Source organism: Hyla sarda, chromosome 1 (genome assembly GCF_029499605.1).
Source record: "Hyla sarda isolate aHylSar1 chromosome 1, aHylSar1.hap1, whole genome shotgun sequence".
NCBI lineage: Eukaryota > Metazoa > Chordata > Amphibia > Anura > Hylidae > Hyla > Hyla sarda.
The window spans coordinates 610,950,729-610,969,008 of NC_079189.1; the positions used below are offsets into that span (position 1 = coordinate 610,950,729).

Below are 18,280 nucleotides of genomic sequence, written 5' to 3' on the forward strand. Positions count from 1 at the left end.
TCTCTCCACAAATATATATATATTTTTTGCGTGGTAACAGAAGTGATGTCATTACGAAGTACAATTGGTGGCGCAAAAAATAACAAACCTCATATGGGTCTGTAGGGGGAAAATCGAAAGCGTTTTGGCTATTAGAGGGCGAGGATGAGAAAATGAAACCCCTCCCACTTCAAAAAACACTTGTTCCGGTCCCTAAGGAAGGTCGTTCAGTCAATGATCATGAAATGGAGGGGATTGAAAATGAAATGGGGGTATGGAGGGTTGGTATATGAAATGTGGGGAATGGTAATATGAAATGAGTGTATATGTGTGTGTGTGTGTGTGTGTGTGTGTGTGTATATATATATATATATATATATATATATCTCACTGTATCTCTGGGGTCTCTTACCCTTTCTTGTCTGTTGTAAAGTATAGTATAATACAGAGTCAGAGAAAGCAATGTGGATATCCCACCCTGATCATCACCCTTAAAGGGGTACTCCGTCCTAGACATTTTATCATCTATCCAAAGGATAGGAGATAAGATGTCTGATTATGGTGGTCCCGCTGCTGGAGACCCCTGCAATCTCTCCTGCAGCCCCTTGAGTCATCACTGCACAGAGCTAAGTTTGCTCAGTGCATGATGACTCACGATACAGGGGCCGGAGTATTGTGATGTGACGGCTCCGCCCCTTGTGACATCACACTCCACCACCTCAATGCAAGCCTATGGGATGAGGGGGCGGAGTCATGATGTCACATTGTGAGTCATCACGTACGGAGCAAACTTAGCTCCGTGTAGTGATGACTCGGAGGGGCTGCAGAAGAGATTGCGGGGGTCCTCAGGGGATAGGATGTCTAGGGCGGAGTACACCTTTAAGACTGTTGAGGCACATAAAAGAGATGGGGCCCATACAAAGTCCTGCTCCGCAGCGTCACCTTCAGTAGACTGAAGTCTTAAAATGTCCGCAACCGGATCTCTTGGTCTTTACTTTGTGACAGGGAAGAAGGGCTTCAGACTTACCCTTATTCCGGCCATAATCAGGTAAGTCCAGCTGTAGTTTCTCCTATTGCTCACAGAGGCTGTAGTGTAACCAGTTCTGGATCTCTCCAACTCACCAGCAGATTCATGTCATCTGCTGCAGCACTTTTTGGGCAGATCCTAGTAACCTCCTTCCTCTGCTTCCACCCTGTTTGCTGGCTCTGCTGGTCTGAGCAATTCCCCAAGATGGCTGCAAGTACATTTCACAAAGATTCCACCTCCTCAGCTAGTTACTGCTCAGTTCATTTTGTCATCCAATGGGCACATCAGGTAATCCAGGGTAAGATAACAATAATCTCAGGAGGGGGTTACATGCTCCCCCTTGAAAAATACTTGCCTTCAAACAAATAAGAACAGGACATAAGATACATAGCATCCTAGCAACCTACTGATTTAACACAAAGTATGACAAACATTTACCAATTCAGCTAATGTGTGTAAGAAGGTGATCATTTTAGATGCTTCTTGTGTCAGTGAGCCATAACTGGGCTCTCCCAAATTATCATAAATAAAGGCCCCTGGGGGGCGCCACACTCTGGTGTTGTGTCTCAGTTCTCGTTGTGAAAGAGGAATCATGACTGTGGTTTGGAAGGTCACCAGTAACTAAAGGGAAAAGAGTCTCTATAGGGAATTCCAGGCTCAAAACATGGATGGGGTTCAAACTTAGAGAACTACATGACACAGGAGGGGTTCTAACACTGTGAGAAACCATTAGAGTAGGAGGCGACAAACGCTGCATTTACTCAACAGCAGATGGCCACCATTGATCCTCTGCACTGGGAGTTCCTGGGATCTTTTCTGCCTTATTTTCAGGACTCTCTATTACTCTTTCCTCCAATTCTTCACTACTCCCTTCCTCTTCATCAGTGTACACTACTGGTAGCAGATGGTCTCTGGGCCCTTAATATTGTACACTGGCAGTCCTTTTACAGTACACATAACTTCTAATAGGGTGTCATTCCATCTGTCAGCCAGTTGGTGCTTCCCAGGCACTCCTAGATTCTGTAGAAGAACTTTATCTCCCGCTTGAATTTCCCAATGTTTCACTTTAGCATCATATCTTCTTTAGTTCCGTTCCTCCAGTTTTGCCACAGCTTAGGTGGCCAACTTATAGGCCATGTGAAGATTTTGTTGAGGTTCCTCACATATGAGGTTGAATCTGTTCCATCAGGGGACACTCCCAGCTGGACACCTATGGGTAGTCAGGCTTTTCTTCCTTACATTAGGAAATAGGATGAGAATCCTGTAGATTCATGTCTTGTACAGGTATATGCGTGAACCATTGCTTCACTTATGCACCTGCAGCATGTCACACAGTCCCTTAATCCACTTGCTCTCAAAGTCTCTCTTGGTCAGAGTGTATTTGATTGGGTAGACTGTAGTGTATACTTCTGCCAAAGGACCTTGACTACAGTCACAGCCTTTTGATCTTTAGTTGGAAAAGCTGGAACATTTTAAATCCCCATGTTATCGTTTTCAATACAGAGATAATCTATGCACACAAGATCCATGGGTCCTGTGCTGTTTAGATCTCCGATGGGGGAAGCTCTCACAGATAGGGTCTTTCTCTGGATAAATCTCCAGAGGGTCTTTACATGTTGCTTGACATTTTCCCTCATGCGAGTCCAATAGAATCGGCCTTGTACTAAACCATAGGTCTTGGCCACCCCGAGATGCCCATGTTTATCGTGCAGGGCTCTCAGGACCAACTCTCGGTACCTGTGTGATAGTACCAATTGTTTTCTGCCAGGGTGATCATGATATTTCATAACCCTATAAAGGATTTTATCTTCCACATTCTCTTCAGTATAAAACTCTCTGACCCACAGGGAGAAAAGTCAACAACTTGGCGTTCTTGGCTCTGAGAACTGCCCCTTTATTTTAATTTTTTTCAACTGAATTTTTTATAAAACATTTTTGAATATGGACATGAAAGGAAATGGAAATAAAAACATAAGGGGTCGGAGACCCAGTTACAAATGGCAGGACAATGCATAATTGAGCTTAAACGAAGCCATGTAAGGCAGGCATAGAAAAACCAAAAACAAACGAAGCCCCATGACGTGGGTTAAAGCACAGAAAGGCCAAAATTTCAGCTCTACGGAAAACATAAGCAAGTGTTTTGCATCCCACTAACAAATACAGGCACAGAAGCCCAAAGGGCCACAGATAAAGGAGATGGGAGGGGGGAAAAATAGGGACCACGCAGACCAACATAAAAGACAATCCACAAATATAGAAAAAAGGAAAATAGAGGCAGAGGAGATCAAGGAGGCTGTCGGTAAGAGAAGCGGTCCCATGTTTCCCAGACAGAGAGGAACAAAGGGACAGAGTTGTTTAAAGAGGCCGTGAGAGATTTCAGAGAACGGATCTCGAATATATGAGCCAATAAATCAGCCTCAGAGGGACGAAGAGTCCTCTTCCAGCAATAAGGGTCTTAGCTGCCAGAGCAAAATACGTGAAAAGCTTAAAGGGCTTCTTAGACAGAGCACAATGGGATAAGTGTAAAAGATAAGTGGATCCAAGGGAACAGAAACACCCAAGACATCGATCAGAAAACATTGTACCATTCTCCAGTAGGCCACTATGAGTGGGAAGGACCAGAAAATGTGAAATGCCAGTCCCAGTCCAACCCCACAGTGCCAGCACTGGGGGGGGAGATAGCGGGGTTCAGCCTGTTCAGCAATTTCAGGGTATGATACCACCCCATAAGCATTTTATACTGGGTTTCCTTGTAAGCGGGGCAAATAGAGGCCTTGGATGCTCGCTCCCAAATGACACGCCACTGAGGTAGAGCAATAGTAGTGTTTTAAACAGTCTCCCAGTGTCCCATATAGCGGTGCGAAGGAGGATCACTATCAGGAGGATGAAGAAGAAGGGAGTAGGTATTAGATAGATAGAAGTCCCCTTGTCTGAGGTCCACCACGGCATAATCTTTCAAAGCTAGTAGGCTGGGAAACCATCACAGAACCAAGCGTAGAGGACATAAAATGCTGCAGTTGCAGGTAGTGGAACCGCTCAGAGGAGTGGAGATCCCAACGAGAAACCAGCTGTTCAAAATACAAGAGAGAAAGAGACAGGGGTCAACTACATCAGCCCAACAAAAGAGACCCTGGGAGCCCCATTCCCGCACCATAACAGAGGACAAGCCAGAAGGAAAGTCAAGATTATACAGGAAAGACCGCATAGGAGAAGGGGAAGAAAACAATTTAAACTTCCTAGAACAGTATCCCTAAACTTACAGCAGGCGGTGGAACACACCAGAGGAGGATATTGGGATGTATCGTGGCTAACCACAGCTTTTCCAGCTCCATCCAGTGACATGGTACACAGACCACGCTGCAAGAAGATGCAAGTGAGCAGCCCAATAGTTTTTTGTCACATCAGGGATCACTAACCCCCCCCCCCCCAATAGATCTGCTAGCCATCATGACCAACATTAGGAAACTGTGCCTTTTCCCATCCCAGATAAACATAAAGAGCCGACTGAAAAGAGCGAAGGGCAGATAACTGTACGCGGACCGGCAACGTTTAAAAAAAAAATACAGCAATTTAGGAAGAATCGTCATTTTAACTGCCTCAATACGGCCAAAAAATTTAATATATTGTGACCACCATTTCTCCATGAGAGCCCTGGGTTAACGGAAAAGCGGAAGGAAATTAGTGGAATAGAGAGAGGAATAGCAAGAAGTAATGCAAACTCCCAGGTACTTAATCACAGAAGATGACCATTTAAAAGAATAGCTAGCATGCAAGAGAGTAGACGGGCAAAGGAAGATTCAGAGGAAGCGCTTCAGTTTTGGAGAGATTAACCTTATAACCCGAAACTACACCATAAGCGTGAAGAACCCTGTAGAGATTAGGAAGAGAAAGCAAAGGACGAGAGAGGGTAAGCTAAACATCATCAGCAAATAGGCAAATCTTAAATTCCCTATCATGAAGTGAGATGCCCGTAATACCCACATCCCCAAGATCATGGCAGCAAGAGGTTCAATACACTTGAATTATCACCTCCCTGACAGCAAGGTATAAACCCAACCTGATCCTTATGGATAAGGGAGGGGAGAAAAGAGCAAAGACGGACAGGCAAAACCTTAGAAAATAGTTTCAGATCAGAGTTGAGAAGAGCAATGGTATATAACTGGAGCAATCATGAGTATCCTTACTGTGTTTAGGTATCAGAGTGATGAAAGAGTGCAAAAAGGGCTGCGGGATCTCCTCACCCCCCCATGAAAGAATTGAAGAGAGGAAGTTTAGGTATAAGAATTGAAGAGTAAGTCTTATAATACAAATATATGAATCTGTCTGGGCCGGGGGAGAGACCAGCAGGAAGAGACTTGAGGACCTCCAGGAGCTCATCACTAGTAATGGGAGCAATAAGAACCTCATGATCTGCCACCAACAAAGTCGGCAAGCCACATCGAGAGAGATAAGAATCAAGGGCAGCTGCACACTCCACCGGGTCAGACGGAAGCTGAGAAGGAAGAGAATAAAGAGCAGAGTTATAGTCAACTAGAAGGTGGGAAATTTTGGCTGGGTAATAATGGAGAACACCAGAAGAGTCTTTCAAGGCTGAGGGGGACTGGGCGACTGCTCGATCATGAAGGCACCTAGCTTACATGGTATGAGCCTTATTACCTTTCTCATAAAAACGTTGCTTAGCATACAACAGTTGTCGCTCAACATGACTTAGAGCAAGGTCACCCAGTTGAGCCCGAGCAGCTGCCAAGCACCTCAGCACAGAGGGAGAGGACAGTAAAAGTGTTTCCAGTCTGGTAATTTGTGCCTTAAGTTCCCGGGAACGAGCCAGAGCATCACGCTTAAGTCGCACACCCAGAGCAATAAAATGCCTCGGTACAACCGACTTGTGAGCTTCCCAGAGAACAGCCTGAGAGGTAACGCATACCTCATTATTAGCAAAATATTCAGTCAGGCATGTGTGGATTGACTCCCGGGAGGGTAAGGACTTAAGAGTCATTAAGACACCATTGACAACTCCGAAGGAAAGAGGGAGAAGAGGAGAAAGAAAGGCGAACAGGGCAGTGATCAGACTATGAGAACGCCTCAAGAGAGGCATGTGAGAGCATATGCACCATTGGAAGATCACCGAAAAAATAGTCTATACGCATATGCAATTTATGGGGATGGGAATAAAAGCTAAAAGAGCAATCCGTCGGGTGGTTAATCTACCAGAGATCGTACAGTGTAGAGGCCTGAATGCCCTGTCAAAAAATTGAGGCTAAGTGCAATTGAGCAGGAGGGGCAGCAGTTAGGGAGTGGCGGTCCAGAGAAGGAGAGAAAATAAGATTAAAGTCCCCCCCAAGAAGCCAGTCAGAAGAGGGATATTTATTGCTTAGTAAGCCCCCTGTGTAAGAACGAAATCTGAGAAGTGTTAGGAGCATAAATATTACAGAGCAGGAGCGATAGACCCCCTAGGACACTCTCCACCACCACAGAACACCCCTGGGGATCAAGGAAGGAAGAGAAAACCTGGAGCGGACAAGATCTAGAAACAACAATAGCAACCCCAGCAGCCTTCCTATCAGAGATAGCAGAGTAGACCTGCGGATTAAGATGATTGAGAAACTGAAAGGATCCAGCACAGTCAAAGTGTGTCTCCTGAATGAAAACAATATCCTCCCCCAGTGCAACTAACGCCCACTGCAGGGGGGGAGTTAAGGCTCTTGACATTCAGAGAGACACACTTAACCATGGTGGATGAGTGGGAAGGAACATAACCCATATAGACCCCAGAGGAACCGCTTCGGACCAATAGAGATGGAGCGTGCATAGTAGAGCCCTGCAACAGAAGAGCAAAACTAAGGAACCTAGAACAAAGCAAGAAAAAGAAGGGAATAAAGACGAATGGGCAACAAGGGGATAGACAACAAAAGGACAAGACAATAAATGACAGGACAAAAACAGAACAGATCAAAAAATGAACCATTGACCAAGCTGCCAATGCGGAGGCCAAGACCATTAAAGGGAGCAGGGTAAACAAATACCCAGAAAACAGGTAGTCCATTGCCACAGCCTCAAGGGGGTAAAAAAATGGGTGAACGACACCAGAAAGCTACCGCCAAAAGGGCATACACTCCTCCCTGAGGCCGCGCCAAAAGGACATGTGCTAAAAGAGTAATAACAGGTGCAGACATTAACTACAGCAAATATTAATACAGTAACATAGCAATATTCAAAGTATCTACATCAAGCAAGGGAGAACCAGGAGCCAACCAAAGCCCCGAGGCAATAGACAGTGAGGAAGCATCAGTCCTCAGACGTTAGGTGGAGCCTGCGGCAAGCCCCTAGGATCCGGGGAGGTAGACTTCCTGTTCTGTCCAGAACGGTATGGAGAGCAAACGGCAAATTCGACCTGTAAGGCACTTGGTGGGAGCGCAGGACTGCCAGAAGGGGTTAAAGTATTCGCCTTTTCCTCAACATGAACCAGGATAGGTCTTGAAACATCTGGATAGGAGCCCCATCAAAATCAAAGTTCCGCAGAGAACTAGCTTTAGCCATGATAGCTTAATGATAGCTTAAGTTGGAAGTCATGCACACAACAAATCACTTCCCTGGGAGTGCCTGTGGCATATTTAGGGCGGAAGGCCCTATGAGCTCTGTCCAGCTTGATTTTGTTGGAAGAGGGCTCACCCAGGATAAGGTTGAAAATGGCTTCCAGGGTCACATGGAGGTCCTCCTCACGAGTAGCCTCCAGCAGTCCCCGCACTTCGATGTTATTACGCCACCCCCGATTGTCCAAGTTCTCACAATGAGTGGGTAGATCACTGAGAAATTCCATTTGAGAGACAATTGTAAACTGGAGCTGAGAAATATAGGCCCTGGTGGAATTGAGGAATCCTCCAGACCCTCAACTCAGAATCATGCTGTAAGTCTTGTTAAAGGGAAGAAACTTCCGTCCGGCAGGTATCTTTGACTTCAGCAATAAGTGAACGGAAATCCTCTTTAGTAGGAATATGAGAAAGAAGCTGACTCCAATCCGGAGGGGCAGAAGAGGGTGCAGGCAGTCCTGAACAAGCCAAATCAGCCTCCGAAAGGGTATCTCATGATGTTTTTTCAGCCATCAGCACAGGGGGCACCGAGGGCCCAGGGGAAACAGATGGGCTCCCTTGGGAGGAGAAGCGCAGGGCCCCTACATTCTGCTTGTGTGCAGACATAATTCTCTGAGGTTTAGGTGAGGCAGGCAAAATTATGCTGATGGAGAGGAGCTCAGGGTGAAGTAAGGTGGGGGGTCAGAGAGCTCAGTCCAGTGCCCCACTGAGGCAGGTAGTACAGGCCCCCTAGCAGGAGGCTCAGGTGAGAGGGGTCCAGAGGCAGGAGGACCAGCAGGATGACCCACGGATCAGTGAGGCCCCTTGCATAAGATTGAAGAGATGGTCAGAAAATCCCCTGTGAGGAGGACTGCAGAGAGGCACCCAAAGGGCTGGAGTCCCAGGCAGGCAGGCAGGCCAAGAGAGTCACTCACCAGAGTCTGGGCTGGCCGGAGTACAGTTGCACCCTCCGGCGGGAGCAGCATCAGCAGCAGGAAGCTCCTGGAGCACAGCTGCGGAGCAGGGAGGAGGCATACGGTCCACCACACGGAAAGGAGGCTGAGGTAGGATGCAGCAACTGCCATGTGTCTTGTGAGTCCTCCGCTGCTGTCGGCTGGAGCGGAGGCGTGTCGGCAGCCCGACTGGAAGTGGGAACTAGGGAGAGGGACAGCAGGCCTTGCGCAGGGCCCGTAATGACAGGCAGCCAGGTGTGGAGGCCTGAGGCGTCCTCAGGAAGTGCACAATGTTCCCAGGCAGGGCGGAAGACTGCTGGGCAGTAGAGGAAGGCTTTAGATGGTGCTGGGAGGTTCTCCCCATCTAATGGTGCAGGGTCACCAGCAGATTCAAGCTAGTTTGCGGCAAAAGGAGTGGGAGCAGACCTAGTGTGTGTCCATCTCCTTCAGCGCCATGCCCAACAAACACCCCCCGAGAACTGCCTCTTTATACCAGTACTGTGACTGGGCCTTCCTCTTGTCTTCCGGGGTTATGCTGGACCACTGTTGAAGCATGACTGGAGTGTGAATACCTCTGGCACTGCTTCTGAGGAGTGACTGATGGAGTGTATCCTCTTTGGTCCTGAGTAACTACATACATTTGACAAAATGTTCTCACTTCGGTCCAGGATTTTCTTCCCACTTCTCTTTGTCTTCGTGAGGAGAGAGTCCAGGTCTGGGGAACAGGGCATCTGCACTGACATTCTTGGAATCCTGCTTGTATATCAGGCTGAAACTGTAATTTGACAATGCAGCCGAGCACCTATGTCCTGTGGCATCCAGCTTGGCTGTAGTCTGAATGTAGGTAAGTGGATTATTATCAGTCCTTACTTCAAACATTGCTCCATATAAATAATCATGCAGCTTGTCGACAATGGCCCAATTGAGTGGCAGAAATTCCAAATTATGGACTGGATAATTCTTCTTGGCAACCGTAAGAATTCTTCTTATGTAAGCCACCGTCTTAATCCTTCTGGATAACGTTGGCGCAGAACGCCCCCTAGGCCTTCCATACTGGCATCCACAAGGAGGACATTGAGTTTTTCAGGGTCTGCATATGCCAATCAGTAGCTTCTGTGAGTCTCTTCAACATTGCTAAGAAGGCCTCTTCACATCCTGAAGTCCATTACTTTCCAATGAGATCTTTAGGATGTGGCGCTTTAGCACCCTATATCTCAGAGGTAGCCTCGGGCAGTTTAACTGCTTCAATCTTAGCAAGGTCTGTGGCTATTCCTTCTCCAGAGTCAACGCGCCCTACATATTTAACAGAAGTCGACATTTGTCTTTTGATTGCTTGAAGTCAATCCAACACCTTCAGCAATCTCTGTTCATGCTCTTCTGGTGTGTTCCCAAATACAATGTGGTTAATTTCCCCCACAGTTTTCTCCATCAGCCTCTTAAACGTAGCAGGAGCTCCTGTGCCTCCTTTGGGCATTCTGATAAACTGGTAGAATCCCAAGGGACAGATGAAGAATGTCTTCTCCTTATCCTGTTCCTTCATGGGTACCTGATAATAACCAGACTTCAGGTCAAGCACACTACAAGCTGCCTGAGAAACTGGGAATAATTTACTGCGCCATAGTCTCCTAACCCTAACCTGAAGGATTGTTGCGGTGTAGCCCCTTCTTCCTCATCTTGACTAGGCATCCTCTAGGTGGGGCTCCAAACAGGTGAAGATTTGTGGCTTTCCATGATCTCTGAAATCTGTATGGAATATATTAACACGTAAGTTTGATTGTCAGAATCCTGCAGGATATCCCTTATGTCGCCATCTCTATTTCCAGTCAGATTTCAAAATTTTGGGCAAGATTTTCTACTTACGTTTAGTGGAATTCTTAAAGCTATGTGTCCTGTCGATCTTTTCTGCTGTATGTTCCTCCTTCAGCCAAACCAGTGTCCGGTCAGTTATGGAAGATAATAGAATTATAATATAGATGCAGAATACAGGTGTAATATGGGCAGGAAAAATACCTTTGTGCAGGAATGTAAGGATCGCGGTATAAAGGGGGTCTGACTGTGACTGTGGCTTTTGATTGTGTATTCGTCACACTGGCCGCTCCATCCTTAATGTAACCTCCCCTGTTTATAAACATGGGGAAACATTTTATTAATGGGGCTCAGATAACTCCTTTTGTTATTTTTGGTCCGTATGATAATTAATGATCTTTTCTGCTCATATAAAACATTCAACATGACTTTTACTGTCTGATGACTTTTACAATATTTCTTCCACATCTTATCATTCAGGGAGAAGATATGAACAATATTAATGTTCCAAAGACAGATTGGAGCCGTGATGAGCAGTATAAGGAGAACATTCCTACAGGAAAAGATCCAATCTATATTAACACTGCAGACATAAAGGAAGAAGAAGAGGAGGCAGATGTGATCAGTGATGAGCAGGATAAGAAGGACTTTCCTACAGGGAAAGATCCAATCTATATTAATGCTACAGACATAAAGGAAGAAGAAGAGGAGACAGATGTGAGCAGTGATGAGCAGTATAAGGAGGACATTCCTACAGGAAAAGATCCAATCTATATTAACACTGCAGACATAAAGGAAGAAGAAGAGGAGACAGATATGAGCGATGATGAGCAGTATAAGGAGGACATTCCTACAGGTAACCGTCCAGGTGAGTAGTAACCACTAAATGCAGAGAACAGATTTTACTCAACAACAATGTTTTGTGGAATTCTTTAAGCTCTGTGTCCTGTCTCTTTTCTGCTGTATGTTCCTCCATTCAGCCAAACCTGTGACTCAGTTATGGGAGATAACACATTTATAATATGGATGCAGAATACAGCTGGAATATAGACATGAAATATACCTATGTGCTGGACGTAAGGATTGCAGTGGAAAGGGGGTGTGACTGTGACCTGGTCTGCAGGGGACACATGTCCCTGATCCCCCAACAAGCGTGGCTATCGATTGTGTATGTGTTACACTGGTGGCTCCGTCCTGTCTCTGCAGCCATGACTTCCGGTGTGGGCAGCATCTCTGTATGGCGCTGTCTGTATAGGGAGCTCAGAGAGTTGGAGCCGCGGGGAGCAGAGCGCCGATAGCTGCGGAAAAACGATTGGAGAAAGGTATTTGTTTTTTTCATTGGGCTACTACTATACGGGGGCCAACTACTTTTTTTTGTTTTATTGAAAAGTGAAGAACGATCAGCCAACAAGCCCAATAAAGTGAATAAAGTCCAGTACACATTACAATATATCAAGGCACTTGAAGTACAGTTGTTACGCCGAGCGCTCCGGGTCCCCGCTCCTCCCCGGAGCGCTCGCAACATCCTCGCTACTGCAGCGCCCCGGTCAGATCCACTGACCAGGTGCGCTGCGATACCGCCTCCAGCCGGGATGCGATTCGCGATGCGGGTGGCGCCCGCTCGCGATGCGCACCCCGGCTCCCGTACCTGACTCGCTCTCCGTCGGTCCTGTCCCGGCGCGCGCGGCTCCGCTCCCTAGGGCGCGCGCGCGCCGGGTCTCTGCGATTTAAAGGGCCACTGCGCCACTGATTGGCGCAGTTGTTCTATTAGTGTGTTCACCTGTGCACTCCCTATGTATACCTCACTTCCCCTGCACTCCCTCGCCGGATCTTGTTGCCATTGTGCCAGTGAAAGCGTTTCCTTGTGTGTTCCTAGCCCGTGTTCCAGACCTCCTGCCGTTGCCCCTGACTACGATCCTTGCTGCCTGCCCCGACCTTCTGCTACGTCCGACCTTGCTCTTGTCTACTCCCTTGTACCGCGCCTATCTTCAGCAGTCAGAGAGGTTGAGCCGTTGCTAGTGGATACGACCTGGTTACTACCGCCGCTGCAAGACCATCCCGCTTTGCGGCGGGCTCTGGTGAATACCAGTAGTAACTTAGAACCGGTCCACTAGCACGGTCCACGCCAATCCCTCTCTGGCACAGAGGATCCACCTCCTGCCAGCCGAATCGTGACAACAGTGCAATTAAACAGAATGTAAACGACAATGATAGTTATTGTAGAGTGCAGTATTTCAAACACTATAAATAACACTAAACTAAGAGAACCCAGAATATTCAGTAAATAAACATCTAGAACACTATTATGGAGTATATCCCTGAGATAAATAGCTACCACCTTAGTAGAAAAAAAAAAGAAAGAAATTGAAAGAAAAAGAGAAGGGAAATGAGGGGGGGGAGAGTGGAAGTGCTATACATCAGACTCACGCATGAGAAGGAGTTGCAGAGGACTAACAACATGACATAGAAGAGGTAGAAAACGAAGGCCACACAGAACAATCACTCATGGATTCCAAGAGCCGGTCACGGGATCCCAAGAAGACACATAGAATATGAACATTGGGTGGACGGGGAGGAGCACCATACGCCCCATACTGAGAGGAATTTACCCGGACATTTCCTGTTTTATAAACTAAATGGGAAAAAGGTATCCTAGCATTCACAAGTGCCTTCCACTGAGATAAGGTAGGAAGGCTGGAGTCCATCCACTTGAGTGCAATAGCTTTCCTGGCCATAAATAGAGTTTCCCTCAAAAAGATGCGGACATAATGCGTCCACACTTCCTCATCCATGACACCAAAGAGGCAAATCAGGGGATCAGCAGATAAAGGCAGCTGAGCAAGGGTGGCTAGAAGTTAGATAACCTCCCCCCAAAATGACTCAATGAAAGGGCAGGCCCAAATAAGATGCCAAAAGTCCGCTCTGGCTGCACCACAGCGATAACAAGCATCAGAGTCAGAACGACCCACCTGAGAGGGGTGATATAACTGTAATGGATAATATTCAGTTGAATCAGTTTGTTATTAGCTGCTGGGGACACCAGCAAGTGTGAGGAGAAAACATCTTCCCAAACATCCTTAGACATATTGGGGATGTGAAATTCCCAATGCCGGACCGCCGGCAACTAGGATCGGGAAATCTTGGCCTGAATAAGATGTGTGTATATGATGGACACCAGCCCCCTAGGTTCCTGCGATCGTAAAACACCTATAAGAGGGAATGCCGATATTGGTGGGCTCCCCGTAGGGAACTGAGCATTGAGTGCATGGCGTAGTTGCAGGTATCTAAAAAAAGCAGTGTCTAGGTAAAGCATAGTTAGATTGCAATTGATCAAATGAGCAAAGCACATTGTCACGGTACACATGTTCTAGATTAAGTATCCCTAGTTCCCGCCAAAAGGTCGGGTCCAGAGTTGCATCAATTTGTGTGAGGAGGGGGTTATTCCACAGTGGGGTGTCTGATGGCACATCAGTATAACCATATATAGTCTTGGCGGCTCGCCAAACCTTGACAGCTAGTATATATGGGACTTTCTAAGGCTGGGTTCACATCACGTTTTGTTAACTAAGGTTCCCGTATACGGCTGGGAGGAGGGGGGCGGGGCTTAATTGCAGCGCCCGCACTCAGCCGTATTCGGGAACCGTATTTAATGCATGTCTATGAGCCGACCGGAGTGAACCGCAGACTCCGGTCATCTTCGTTTTCGGCCGTATGCGGTTTCCCGTTCGTAGGCAAAAACGTGGTCGACCACATTTTTGCCTGCGGTCGAGAAACCGCATACGGCCGAAAACGAAGCCGACCGGAGGCTGCGGTTCACTCCGGTCGGCTCATAGACGTGCATTAAATACGGTTCCCAAATACGGCTGAGTGCGGGCGCCGCGGTTAAACCCCGCCCCCCTCCTCCCAGCCGTATACGGGAACCGTAGTTAACAAAACGTGGTGTGAACCCAGCCTAACAGGAGTCGCAGGGTCAAGGACGGGACAAAGCTAGTTAATGACCGCTCTGGACCCGTCCCAGCATCCTCAACTACCCACTGCCTGATGTAGCGCAACTGGCCCGCTAAATACTACAGTGACCCCCCGACCTACGATGGCCCCGACATACGATAATTTCAACATGTGATGGTCTCTCAGAGGCCTATACGGTCCTCCCTATTTCCCACAGACATACCACGGAAGCCAGAGTCCTGGCGGATACGCTGAGCAAGGGGCTTCACGGCCACCGCAAACAGGAGCGGGGACAGAGGGCACCCCTGGCGCATACCCCTGCCCAAGGTAAATGGGAAAGAGCAAGTACCATTAACCAGGACCTGAGCCCGCGGACAGCGGTAGAGTAGAGAAACCCACTTCCAGAAGGCAGGACCGAAACCAAACCTAGAGAGCACTTCTAGTAAATAGCCCCACTCCACCAAGTCAAAGGCCTTGGCAGTGTCCAGAGACGCCAGGGCCCAGTCCCCTCCCAGAGCACATCCCACCTGGACGGCAGTTTGGACTCTACAGATATTTTCCAACGTGGATTTACCTGGCATGAAGCCTGTTTGGTCGGAATGTATTATAGACAATATGACCCGATTCAACCTGTTAGCAAAAATTTTTGTGGGAATTTTATAATCTAAGTGTAACAAGGAAATCGGCCGATAAGAGCCACACTCTAGAGGATCCTTGTCAGGTTTTAGGAGGACAACTATAGTCGCCTTGTACATAGAATCAGGCAAAGTAGCTTCTGCAAAAGCCCTGTCGAACATGGCAAGCAAGGGTGGGAGGAGAATCTCAGAGTACCTAAGGTAAACATCTAAGGGGAGGTCGTCTGGACCAGGAGATTTACCCTTGGTCATACTTGCCACTGCATCCTGCACTTCCAGTAATGTAAGAGGGGCATCCAACATGTCCCTGTCACTATCTGATAAAATAGGGAAGTCAATGCCGTCCAGGTAAGTAGTTAGCTCTGCATCATCATAGTGCACCTGTGAAGAATAGAGGTTAGAGTAAAAGGCAGAAAAACATTGCGCCATCTTCTCCAACCCCAGCAGTTCGGACCCATCCGGGGCCTTAATTTTAAGAATCTGGGAAGCAGAAGAATTCTGCCGAACTATATGTGCTAACAGTTTACTGGATTGATTGCCGTGTTCGAAGTAAAATTGTTTAGTAAAAAATAATTTCCATAAATCCCATAGGGCTTTTTTTTAAAGGGATATTCCAGGATTTCTTTTCTTCAGCCTTTGATCCCATGACGTCTAGTTATAATCCTGTGTTATTTGCTTCTATTTCCTCCCTGCGTCACTTTGTCCCATTTTCATGCACAGGACCCCACCCGGAAGTGCTGTAGTACAAGTCTTTTTATTTTACTGTTGTCTCTGACCTTTCCCAGCATTCCATGCGGCCAGAGACAATATGTCATGAGTCACATGGTCTCCAGGGGGCGTGGTTATGCCGCAGTGGGTGGGTGGATAGCATTACTTCAGTAAATCCCGTACACCCTGCTATCCACCCACCCACTGCAGCATAGCCACGCCCCCTGTGACCATGTGACTTATGACATTTAGGGTAGGGTCACACGTAACGGATCTGCAGCATCATTTATAACCTTCAGAAGAAAGGTGTCATTACAAAGTACAATTGGTTCACAAAGGACAAGTCCTCATATTAGTCTGTAGATGAAAAAATAAGAGTTATGGAGGAAGAGTGGTGCAGTTGTCCATAACAACCAATAACATTGCTTCTTTCATTTTTCTCTTTCACAATCTGGTTGCCATGGGCAACTGCACCACTCTTCCTCTACTCAGGTTTTGATAAATCTCCCCATATGTCTCTTAAAAGCAAAAATGTAAATGTCCTTAAGGGGTTAAGATTATTGCTTAAAAATATGACTGTATTTTTCACAGATGACTTTACCAGGAGATCAGAGGAGAATCTTATATCTTCATATTATAAAGCAGATGATGATATCACACAAGATACATATGAAGAACATTCCATTATCCCAGATACACCCTCAGCCCTTCACAGCCAAGATCTGTCATCTCATCCTGTTATACAAGTCCGACCTAAAGATTCATCTCAGTCTGTTAAACAAAATAAGGGAAAGCGATTTTCATGTCCAGAATGTGGGAAATGTTTTTCTCGGAAATTAAGTATTGTTAGCCATCAAAGAACTCACACAGGAGAGAAGCTATTTTCATGCTCAGAATGTGGAAAATGTTTTAGACATAGTTCAAATCTTCTTAAACATCAAAGAATTCACACAGGAGAAAAGCCATTTTCATGTTCAGAATGTGGGAAATGTTTTACTCACAAATCACATCTTGTTACGCATGAAAGAATGCACACAGGTGAGAAGCCATTTTCATGTTCAGAATGTGGGAAATGTTTTACTCGGAAATCACATCTTGTTATGCATCATAGAACTCACACAGGAGAGAAACCATTTTCATGTTCAGAATGTGGAAAATGTTTTAGTCAGAATAGAAATCTTGTTGAACATCAAAGAATTCACACAGGAGAAAAGCCATTTTCATGTTCAGAATGTGGAAAATGTTTTACTGAGAAATCGTATCTTTGTATACATCAAAGAATTCACACAGGAGAAAAGCCATTTTCATGTTCAGAATGTGGGAATTTTTTTACTAAGACATCACATCTTCGTATGCATCAAAGAATTCACACAGGAGAAAAGCCATTTTCATGTTCAGAATGTGTGAAGTGTTTTACTCGGCAATCACATCTTGTTAGACATCAAAGAATTCACACAGGAGAGAAGCCATTTTCATGTTCAGAATGTGGGAAGTGTTTTACTCGGCAATCACATCTTGTTAGACATCAAAGAATTCACACAGGAGAGAAGCCATTTTCATGTTCAGAATGTGGGAAATGTTTTAGTCAGAATGGAAATCTTGTTGAACATCAAAGAATTCACACAGGAGAAAAGCCATTTTCATGTTCAGAATGTGGGAAATTTTTTGCTGACAAATCAGGTTTTGTTATGCATCAAAGAATTCACACAGGAGAAAAGCCATTTTCATGTTCAGAATGTGGGAAATGTTTTACTGGGAAATCAAATCTTGTTATGCATCAAAGAATTCACACAGGAGAAAAGCCATTTCCATGTTCAGAATGTGGGAAACGTTTTACTCAGAAAACAGATCTTGTTAAACATCAAAGAATTCACACAGGAGCAAAGCCATTATCATGTTCAGAATGTGGGAAATGTTTTACTCAGAAATCAAATCTTATCAAACATCTAAGAATTCATGCAGGAGAGAAGCCAATTGAGATCAATAAATGATGTAGATAACACATCTATATATTAACCATGTACAGTGGGGATCAATTTGTATTAATGTGCATAAAGAAGCCAAGTAAAGATGGAAACATCTCCAAAAGGCATCACGTTACAGATTAGACATTCTTATAATATGTCAACAAAAGTTTTGATTTTATTTCCATCATTTACACTTTCAAAATAACAGAAAACAAAAAAAATGGTGTCTGCAAAAGTTTGGGCACCCTGCAGAGTTAATATCTTGTACTGCCCCCTTTGGCAACTATCACAGCTTGTAAATGCTTTTTGTAGCCAGCCAAGAGTCTTTCAATTCTCGTTTGAGGTATCTTTGCCCATTCTTCCTGACAAAAGTCTTCCAGTTCTTTGAGATTTCTGGGCTGTCTGTCACGCACTGCTCTTTTCAATTATGTTGAGGTCAGGAGATTGTGAAGGCCATGGCAAAACCTTCAGTTTACGCCTCTTGATGTAATCTCCCGTGCATTTCTAGGTGTGTTTAGGATCATTATCCATTTGTAGAAGCCATCCTCTCTTTAACTTCAGCTTTTTCACAGATGGCATCAAGTTAGCATCCAAAATTTGCTGAAATGTTATTGAATCCATTTTTCCTTCTATTCGTGAGATGTTCCCTGTGCCACTGGCTGCAATACAACCCCAAAGCATGATTGATCCA

The 18,280-nt window shown here is 45.8% G+C and overlaps 1 protein-coding gene across 3 annotated transcripts in view; it reads left to right on the forward strand.

Annotated features, from left to right (window-relative positions):
• Positions 1-17,678, forward strand: part of LOC130297686 (gastrula zinc finger protein XlCGF26.1-like) — a 27,188-nt gene extending 9,510 nt beyond the window's left edge. The window contains exons 1-3 of one of the 3 annotated variants that reach the window (XM_056550441.1): positions 824-1,027; positions 10,812-11,199; positions 16,214-17,678. In XM_056550441.1, the coding sequence (XP_056406416.1) occupies positions 10,821-11,199; positions 16,214-17,613 (1,779 nt within the window). In that variant the 5' untranslated portion in view covers positions 824-1,027; positions 10,812-10,820 and the 3' untranslated portion in view covers positions 17,614-17,678. Of the gene's footprint in view, positions 1-823; positions 1,028-1,067; positions 1,295-10,811; positions 11,200-16,213 lie in introns of those variants that run through there. The other 2 variants (XM_056550423.1, XM_056550431.1) reach the window with 2 other exon arrangements.
• Positions 17,679-18,280: the final 602 nt, after the last annotated feature.